This window comes from Seriola dumerili, unplaced genomic scaffold (assembly GCF_002260705.1).
Source record: "Seriola dumerili isolate Sdu_G_001 unplaced genomic scaffold, Sdu_1.0 BDQW01000189.1, whole genome shotgun sequence".
Taxonomy (NCBI): Eukaryota; Metazoa; Chordata; class Actinopteri; order Carangiformes; family Carangidae; genus Seriola; species Seriola dumerili.
Window position 1 is genome coordinate 1,100,586 of NW_019174444.1, and position 10,594 is coordinate 1,111,179.

Sequence of the window (10,594 nt, forward strand, 5' to 3'; positions counted from 1 at the left end):
ACACACACACACACACACACACACACACACACACACACACACACACACACACACCCACACACACACACACACGCACCGCGCACACGCACACACACACACACACACCCAGCCCCCCTTTTTTTCTGACTTCATCCTCTCTCTCTCTCTCCCTCACTTTCTCCTTGTCCCTTTCTCTCTCTCTCTCTCTCTCTCCCTCACTCTCCACCCCTCTGTGATTGGCTGAGCGGGCTGATGACACATCAGAGGCAGGGGAGGTAGGGCTATAAAACCTCTGCTCTGGCTCTGCTCAAACTCACAGACAATCTCGCTCACAGCCGAGCTCCACTAAACGGATATTAACTGCCACCCGACCGAGACCACCACCACCACCATCCCCACCAGCTCCAACCTGCTGCTGCTATGTGTAAAGGACTAGCATCGCTTCCTACCTGCTGCTTGGAAAGGTACATGAAGCTTCATGCAAACAACACTCAGATGTCGGATGGATTTACAGGATGTGAAAGCACAGCTGCTTTTATTTTTGTGTCTCTGTACGTGTGTGTGTGTGTGTGTGTGTGTGTGTGTGTGTGTGTGTGTGTGTGTGTGTGAGCGTTTGAAAAGCTAAAGGAGGATTTCAGCTTTAGATTAGTAAATTGAGACTTTGCCTTCAGCCTGAACTTAATCTGTGCTTCAGTGTTTAATCTTTTATCTAACCTGTTCTTCTTTTTCTGACAGGGCCAAGGAGCTGAAAGCAAGGCTGGGAAGCATTTTGCAAAAACCCAATTGGAATCTATCCTGCTGCAAAATAGGGAAAAATAAGTAAGCATCACACACACTGTGCTTTACTTAGCAACCAACGTAATCTACATTTATTTTCACTGTGTGTGTGATTGAAAGTCTATGTTGAATCTAATCACACTTCATCTTTTCTCAGGCCAACACTGGAGGAATGCCTTAAGTGGAAGGAGTCCTTTGAAAAACTCCTGTCCAGCAAATGTAAGTAAACATTTAGATTTCTTGCATTTCTTTTTTTGACACACATAAAAAAAAAAATTTAAAAAATGTGCCTGCAAATGCCAGTAAACGTGCATTATACACACACTTGAGGACACGTGCAGCCCTGAGGGACCGTAATGGACCGTAAGTAATCAAATTTGCCCTCTCTCCTCAGATGGACTGTGTGCCTTCACAGCCTTCCTGGTATCTGAGTTCAGCGAGGAGAACGTCGCGTTCTACTTTGCCTGCGAGGATTACAGGACTACCAAGTGTCCTGAAAAACTACCCGCTAAAGCCCAGAAGATCTACAACGAATTCATCGGCAGTGAAGCTCCAAGAGAGGTAAGATATATCAAAAAAAAAAGATTTAAAAAAAATATATATAAGTCTGAATCCTAAAAATTCCTCCTCAAAATAGACAAAAATAAACTAAAGACTAATATGTTCTGTCGCTTTGTTCCTCTTTCTAGATTAACATCGACCACGAAACCCGTGACATCACCAAAGCCAACATGCTGGCCCCCTCAACATCTTGCTTCGATATGGCCCAGCACAAGATCTACATGCTCATGGCCAAAGACTGCTACCCCCGCTTCCTCCGCTCTCCAGCCTACAGGGATCTAGTGTGCCAAGCCAAGCCAGGCGCCAAGGCCACCAAGCAGCCCCAGCAGGAGAAGAAGGCGTGAGGGCGAATCTCTCCATGAGCCGATGAAGGATTGTTTCGCGGTCGCCTTAAAGGTAGAGAAGGCAAGAGAGAGAGATGTTGTGGCGTTGCGGCTGCTGCATCGCGGAGCCGGGACGCTGATGATGCTGATGCAGACGCAGAGGTCGTCATGAGATGAGAGCGTGCGGTTGGGTTCTGCAGACGCCGTCTCTCTGAAGATGAGGAAGGGTGGAAGCTGGAGCAAAAGCTGGAGGTCGATGCCTTAAAGTGGACTGTTGTGTGAATACAGTTCGGACAAAGTCAAAAGAGAAAGTAAAAGATTGAGTGACAATCAAGCAGGAGGGCAGGAGAACTGGGAGAGGCACTTTTCTTTGCCATTAGGCAAATGTTGTTGTGGTTGTGATGTGCAATGTCCTTCTGTCAAACTTGTACACTGTTTGTGAACAGGCATGTACTTCACGAATTTGTATTTATTTGTATTTATTTGTCTGTAATATATTTGTTGAATTTTTACCAAACAAAACTGAAAACAATGTGCAATTTAATTTATAATATTATAATATTTATATCACTGTTGTCTTTTTTTACGTACCAGCAAATAAACTAAATTATTTGAGAAATAAGGTGTGAAAAAGTGTCGTCTTCATTGAATAAAATCGTGGTTTAAAATTTATTTCAATTTCAGGGACATAAGACGAGTTGCTGAGGAGAGTCATATTCTTATGTGAAACACAGGACCACTAAACATTTCACAGTCTAGACCGTGGGTATCTTTACCCTAGTAACATGGATGCAACATCAAATGTCAACAGATTCAGGTGAAGTTTGCCCAGACCGTGCATGTTTAAATACTCACATTACCTCATATAAAAAATGACAATGACATATTTGCTCTCCGTTATGAGAGGCATTCTGCAGCCGGTGTTGTGCACATCTGTTATTCACCAAGGAAACCGCGTCATAAAGGACTCGGGACTATCACAGCATCCGCCTGCTCAGAGCTTTTGTCCCATATCGTGTGAATGAGAAAGAGCTTTCTAGCAAACAGGAAGCGCGGAGAGAGGTTGTGACAGCATTAACGTAATAGGAAGAGCAATAAAACTTCATTATTGCCTCAGTGACTGTTTGCGCTGGCCATCAACTTCAGCTATGGTAGCAGCTTTGCTGTCGTTTATTACCTGGAGTGCGTCCACTACTGCTGTCTGCAGAGCGAGCGTGTGGACATAACGCATAACACAGGGATAATACAGACCCCGTCCGAAGCCTGTAGTTACGTAATAACGGCATCGATTACAGTGATAATGCTGGCTATCTGATTTGCCCTCATTAAAATGCTAAATATTGCAGTTAAAGATTTGGTAAAGTGCATTTCTGCAGCAGGTTGAGAACAAACTGTGGTTGAACGTCTGCTTTGTGTATTCAGATGTCATCAGTGAAGAGCGGAGCCAGTGTCAACAGCTGTTCCACAGGCCTGGTGCATATGAACGTCTCATAATGCTGCCTCACTCTCCATAGTAACCCCACGGACATTTTTATCTAGATTACAGACAGTCATGGCGATGACCAGTTGAAGTTTTATTATATAGAGAACAGTGTTGCAGGGGACATGCGACAGGCGTTCATTCAGTTTTTCAGACTGGGAAAATATTTAAACCCAATCATCTCAACCACTTGTTTGGAAGAGAAGACGAAACACACTTGGAATGTTAGTTAAGATCACGTATTTCATTTTTCAACTTTATGTGTGAATGTGTTTGTGTGCCTAAAACATATGAGTGTGTTGAATCAAAGGCATTAAACTGCTGTTGTGCTGCATTTCACAACCCCCCCCACCCCACCTCCCATCCCCACCCTTCCTATGACTACAGTATGGATGAGGTACATTTCAGCTCATTTAAGGGTAGGGAAAGACTGTAGTTTGGTTCAGGAACTGAGGTTATGCTAATGTTATGGTATTTTTGGTAAAAGCTGGTCAACTTCACTTAGTTAAATTTGGTGAGTTAGTGTGGTTATGAATAAAACAAAAAACCCCACAGTGCCAGTGTCAGACAAACCACCTCAGCTTCCACAGTTTAACTTTTCACTTCACGTAAAGGACATGCTTTTTCTTTAGTTAAACCTAAAGCAGTGATGGCCAAAACAAGACAATATAAATTAGTCAAAAAAAAAGGTTGTGTTGTTAAGACCACAGTGGACACAGTGGTTCCTACAGTCGGACACTTACACCCCACCACTACTTCAACAATGCCTCCAAGAGAGCCCAGTTTCTCAGACCACTGCAGGGCGTCACTTGTTCGGACAGTGTAAACATAGTTTGTTTGTAGTTTTCCATCCATCCATCCATCATCTACACCACTTATCCTTACAGGGTCGCGGGGGGGCTGGAGCCAAATCCCAGCTGACATTGGACAGGTCGCTAGTCTTTCACAGGGCTGACATATAGAGACAAACAACCAGTCATGCAGACATTCACACCTATGGTCACTTTAGATCAGTTAACCTAATGTGCATGTCTTCGGACTGTGGGAGGAAGCCGGAGTACCTGCAGAGAACCCACAAAAATACAGGGAGAACCCAGAACCTTCTCGCTGTGAGGCGACAGCGCTAACCACTGTAACACTGTGCCGCCCCATTTGTAGTTTTAAGTTTCCTAAATAGTTTTGGTTATAGTCAGTGCAGTTTTGAGGTATCTATCTCAGAGATTTCTGCCTCCCCCTCAGTTCAGTGGAAGTGAGCTGAACGTAATTTGTGTTGCTCCAAACCATTCAACAACAACAAGGGCCTTCCAGAAACACTAAACCACAAACCAGCCGCAAACCTCACTGTGAACAGTCTTCTTTGGGACTATGTTGCTCTTAAGATAAATTCCCAGTGGGACTACATGGGAAGAAATGTTTTTCTTTGGGTAAAACAGACCACCAGTTCAGCCAGTTCACCCAATTCAGTCTGATTAACAGTCTAATCAATATTGAAATGTAATTTAAACACTTGCTGTATGAGATTCAGTCTCTCGCATAGTCACTTTTTCCACTACCTACATGTGAGAAACTTTATAAGACAGTGTGTAGCCCACCCTGACATCTTACCCAGGCAGCGCATGACTCTGGCTCCCACCTCCAAACACTTAATATCACGTTTTTGTAACTCCCTGTGATAGGAACATCTCCTCTGAATATCTCAATGATGCACTGGTAAGGTAAATGCCTCTTGAGCTTTGGGGAAAAGGGCTAAGCTGAATTAAGCATTGCTCATACAATTTAAAACTACGCAGCATCTAAACTAAAGGTCAAGCTGAATAAGACTCACCCATCTGTTTCCCCCAAATGTGATCAATGTGAGTGCGAGGAAGGGACTTGAACTCATAAGTGCATAATATCTGGGAGGAGATATTACAGCGGAACAGTGTATTACTTGGAAAGCAAGTAGCCCCTGACTGTAAGTTTGAATACTGGGCTGTTCTGAATACAGCTTTTCAGCCACCATATGAGAGTCAACTGGGTCTCATGTTCGGCATGGTTGAAGCCAAAAGGTTTATTTTGAGGGAATGGAAATCTTCATCTCCTCCTTGTTATAAAAATGAAAAATGGCTCAATGATATGATTTCCTGTTTATACTCGGAAGAGATAAGGTACTGTATGTCTAACTGCGCCTTTAAGTTCGCAAAGATTTGGGGACCCTATGTGGACCTGTGTCTAACAAGTGCATTTGTGCAGGTCTATGTCCTGAGAAACTTGAATTGAACACCCCACACATTGCTCTAACTGTCTACAACTATGTGTTTGTCTGTTCATTTATTTTCTGTCTTTCTTGGTGACTGTTCTTGGTTTCTTAGTATTGCAAAAACTCAAAATAAAATATAGAAACACACACACACACACACACACACACACACACACACACACACACACACACACACACACACACACACACACACACACAAATGCTGTATGAGTGGTAAACTGATGTCCTCCAACAAGGCAGACATTATGAAAAGTCACCACAGTTTTAGCCACATGCTGTTAATGCCAAAAGGAGCGCAAAGGACAAATAACACACTTGTACCATTTTTAGCTACAATTATGCTCATGAGTGGCGCTGGGTCTGCTCCAAGCTAACACTCAGCTGACCCCTCACTCCTCAGGGTAGGATGTTCCAAAACACAAATGTTGTTCCAGGACACAGAACTGAACTAGTTTCATGTTGTGTTTCCAACTTTAGACATGACAGTTATGTTTTCAACAACTACGTGTTCTGTGCTGTGAAGTCAACAGATTCAAAGTGTGTGTGTGTGTGTGTGTGTGTGTGTGTGTGTGTGTGTGGGGAGGGGGGGTTTCTTGGTTCCTATGAAGATGATTTATCTAACAACCATCCTATTGTGCTGTGTACTGTACGTCTGTGACATCTAGTGGTTTGATTTAGTAATAACTACATTTGCCTTTGACTGGAAATATGGTCAGTCAAACATCATGTTTTTTTGTTTTCGAATGATGAAAGTAATCAAACCAAAAACTGACATTTTATAAAATAATAAAAACATTCGCCTTTTTGATTTCAAATGAAACAACCCAAGAAAGACAAACTTTGTCCTCTGTTGCTCACAAACCAAAACATGTGATGAGTGGTCACAAGTAGATATTCAAGAAACTCCCATCAGGCGCTCTTTGTTATTAAGTGTCTTTATTTAATCAGGCAGACTGCTTAAAATGGTTGAAGTGATTTGTTGATGAGGAGGCACTGACCCGCCTGAGTGCAGGATGTAGGCTTCCCTCTCAGCACTAGGGGGCAGTGACAGGTTGTGAATAAACTTGCGCACAGTCCCTTGTTTTTCTCACGTCCCTCACCTCAAACTAGAAAAGCTAAATCACATGTTGAGCCAAGTGAGTAGCACAGACTTAAAAATCACCAAGGTCATGGGAGGAGGTTGACGAGGTGAAGATGGAGGTTTGGGATGTTCTTTTCTATTCACTTTTAAAAAGCAATGATGCTTTTGAAGATATGAACATATGTACATATATTGAATTTCTATACATGAAGTTATGTACATATCAATGAAACCTATTAGAAATTGTATGTGTGTATTTGTATTGCCCATACAAATATGAAAGTATGCTTATATTGTTGACATATGTTATGTAAATATATATATATATATATATACAGTATATATTCATCCCAAAGCCTGTCAATATATGTTGATATTATATACAGCAGAACTCCAAAAGTCTGAGACCACTTTCCCAGAGCTGGAGGATTGATGTTAAAATTAATAATAAATTAATAACATATTATACATATCTAAGCATATTGAATTTATGTGAATGTTGTTTAAACTTGCATATAAAATATATATTGTTAACATATATGTTGACAAGATGTTGTGCCATATAAAAATTCATCATAGATATTTTTAATATATGTACATATACAAATTTTACTATGGGTGTTTCATATAGGCGACATATATTGCAACATCACTCTAGATATATGGTCATATAAGACTTCAATATAAAAATATAATCAATATAATTAAGTGGTGAAATGAAACATAATTCTGAACAACAAACTGGACTGGACTCACAACATCAAAGCACTTGATCAAAAAGGACAGAGCAGGCCGTATACTGCTACTGCTACACTCAGGTCTTTTGGAGTGCAGGGGACACTCCTGAGGACCTTTTATGACTCTGTGGTGGCATCAGCCGTCTTCTACGGTGCGGTCGGCTGGGGCAGCAGCATCTCCGCTGCTGACAGGAAGAGAGTGAACAAGCTGATCAGGAAGGCCAGTTCTGTTCTAAGACGTCCCCTGGACCCAGTGGAGGTAGCGGGCGACAGGCTCAGCTATCATCCCTGTTGGAAAACATCTCCCACCCCATGCAGGACACACTGACAGCACTGAGCAGCTCATTCAGTAACAGGCTGCTGCACCGCAGGTCTTTCCTTCCTGCTGCCGTCAGACTGTACAACAAACACTGCACTCAGTAGATCACACACACCAGGAACTGACAGACTCTCCATGTGCAATAATGAGCAATAAGTAACACACACCATCCGTGCAATATACCTCATATGCTGCTATTTTGTAAACTTTTGTAAATACCTATTGTATATATTAAATTATTATCTATTATTTATCTTTCTAAATATTTACAGCTGGCATTTTATAGTTTTTCTTTCTTTTACTGTCCACTTTGCTGCTGTGACACTGCAAATTTCCCCAGTGTGGGACTAATAAAGTAATATCTCATCTCATCTCATCTTAAACTAGACTTAAATTGAAGGAGATGTTCATTAATTTCTGACCCTATGATGTTTATTTTAGAGTTAAGATTTAAGTTTAAGTTTATTTGAAGTAGAAACGAACATGAAAAAAGAAAGATGTGCTCCATCTCCTAAATGTCAGTTACATCCCTGATGTTAACGGAGCCAATGCACTGAGAAGGACAGACTGTATGTTCATCATGTCATCAGCCATGATGGTATTTATCACATATGGCTGTGCTGAACCCAGTGACCCCGAGTTTAAAATAGGTGCAGAGAACACACAGTGTTCTGCGTGCATCTTAAAGGATGAGGCGCGACCCCCCCTTGGTGGTCATTAAGACCAGATCAGATATGGAGTGGATGACCCAATGTGCACATTCCTCCATCTCTCCCCCAGGACTGGCTGTGCATCTCCCCAATGCAGACGCACCTCAGTGTGGCCTGGGGGCTCCCTCACATCCCCTCATGCGAGCCTACTGAGCAAAAACAACATTTTTGGTGCCGTTCTTCATGTTGTTGTGACAGGGCAGACATCAAGGAGCAGGACAGGAAGGGAAGAGAAGAAGGGCAGTAGGAGAGGAGATGGAAGGAGGAGAAGATTCGCGATAAACATATTAGACGAGTGGGCGAGAACACAGGGAGACAGGAGGAGGAGGGAACGAAACGGCAACAGCACATTACACTCCAAGCGTGGGAAATCTCCTGGTGTGGGTCCCCAGTGAAAAGGGAAAACTGTGCTATCTAGTGACTCTGAGTTCCTCAAGGTTCACATCCTCTGTCCGTCCGCTCAGGATCACACTCAGGCCCGGGAGAAGAAAAAAAACAAAAAACGCACAGCTTCACATGCTGAGTGCTTGTTTCATCTTTCATTTTCATTATTAAAGCACCATTTAAAGTCAAGCATCACAGTGAGTGTGCCTCACATATTTTGTTAGATACTGTATGATTGAAATATTCATATAGCGATGGCTCTGGAAAGTGTCATCAACACTGTGAGTGGATCAGGAATCACACGTAGATGTTTTATTTGAAAAATTTTCCAACTTCCTTAGACTATGGTGAACAGCATTGGTTGTACTATAAGTAGGTACAATAAGTAAGAAAGAGTTTCAAAAGAGAATTACTTATTTAAATACACTGCTAAAGATTAAAACAGTGATTCCCAACATCTACACTTTGCCCCTTATCATGTTTCAGACGTCTGCTGAGGGTAATTGAGCCTCTAAACGTCTCAGATGGTTTGACTTTAATAACCCAAGATCAAATGAGGTGAACTCATCCAATATTTCAAATGTAAATACAAAAGTGTGTAGCAAAAGTTAGTTTTCTGTTTTATCAATCATCTCATTACACCCCCGCTTTATCTTGAGACCCTTGGAAACCGCTGGACCAAACTACCAAACTATCTACAGCAACACTGAAATGCTGCCTATGCAATGATGCATCAGAAACACTTGAATAATGTTATATTTAATATCAAAGGGACCAAGAATATGTACTTGTAGTTTTGAAACCTTAAGTAAATTCTGCTGATAATAGTATTTGAATGCCAAACTTTTCCTTGTAATGGAGTAATCGAGTAAACAGTAAGTCCTGTCCATGCAGCTGCACATTTTGCTCATAACAAGGCGACGCCTGCGCAGTTCTGTGAACTCCAACTATACACAATTAGACAAATTAACAGTAGACAAAGAACAAATATTTAGGTAATTAAATTAAGATTAGTAGAGGGAGAAGTGATTAAAGAGGGAAACAAAAGAATATGCCAACATTAAAACACACTAAAACATCTGTCACACACTCTTGTTTAAAAATGTCCTCAGACATGAGATAACTCAGCTGACTTTGGATGGAAGAGCAGCTCAGTGTTGCTGCATATAAATCCACATAGAGCTTTAGATGACTTGTTCATGTCAGCTATTGTTTTTATATACTGTATTTCTTACCCGGGCCGACCGTCACACTCCGTCCTGCCTATCCCAGCGTACACTGTGTTCCAGCTCTGCACTTATTTCACTGGGAATTTATTCATCTTATTTTTTTCAAGTGTTTTTCTCTCATCACTCTTCTAAGATCTTGAACGCACATCTGCCAGATCTAATCGCATGTGTTTTACCAGAATGCCAATGTTGACATATTTCTGTTGCAGACGCTTCAATAATCAGGACCAGATGTTTACACAATAACAAAAGCCCGGCTCGCAACACATCATCTCCCGATTCAGAGATGTTTCATTCACTCACAATAAACTGTGACGTGTTTGCTCATATTTTCAGGATTTACTACTCCGCTTCTCCATTCCTTTGTTCTCTCTGGCTCAAAAGCCAAGTTTTATCATTAAAATCTGAACCAGGTTGGAAAGTCGCCCCATTTTTTTCGAAGCGGGATCAGACTTTGAGTTTAGACAAGGCCAAAATGTTGATGAAATGTATGATGAATTTATCTTTTGTTAGTTCCCCCCCCCCCAAAAAAAAAAAAAAAAAAAGTTAAGTAAGAAGAAAGTTATGTAATGTGACAAAGGTCAACTGTCTGGAAAATCATGATGGGATATAACACATAATCTGCATTGGAAGAGGAACAGGGTCCAAAGCTCACTGATGAGGACACGTCAGCAGAAAAAATGATAAATTGCAGCTTAAACCAGTTCATTCTGGTGTGGTGTTGTAAAGTGGATTTTGTTTTTATCTTTTATTT

At 41.5% G+C, this 10,594-nt stretch overlaps 1 protein-coding gene across 1 annotated transcript; it reads left to right on the forward strand.

Moving 5' to 3' along the window:
- Nucleotides 1–309: 309 nt before the first annotated feature.
- On the forward strand, nucleotides 310–2,168 carry LOC111227529 (regulator of G-protein signaling 5-like). Its single transcript, XM_022753061.1, has 5 exons — nucleotides 310–443; nucleotides 715–798; nucleotides 914–975; nucleotides 1,151–1,317; nucleotides 1,446–2,168. Exons 1-5 carry the CDS (start codon nucleotides 400–402, stop codon nucleotides 1,659–1,661), a joined length of 573 nt encoding a protein of 190 aa, XP_022608782.1. The 5' UTR covers nucleotides 310–399; the 3' UTR covers nucleotides 1,662–2,168.
- The last annotated feature ends 8,426 nt before the right edge of the window (nucleotides 2,169–10,594 follow it).

What these genes read in the sequence shown, in the direction of transcription:
- LOC111227529 (XM_022753061.1), top strand. Translation starts at nt 400, where the DNA reads ATGTGTAAAGGACTAGCATCGCTTCCTACCTGCTGCTTGGAAAG. An exon ending in TGCAAAATAGGGAAAAATAA is followed by an intron (nt 799 to 913) that starts GTAAGCATCACA and finishes ATCTTTTCTCAG; the next exon opens with GCCAACACTGGAGGAATGCC. An exon ending in AAAACTCCTGTCCAGCAAAT is followed by an intron (nt 976 to 1,150) that starts GTAAGTAAACAT and finishes CTCTCTCCTCAG; the next exon opens with ATGGACTGTGTGCCTTCACA.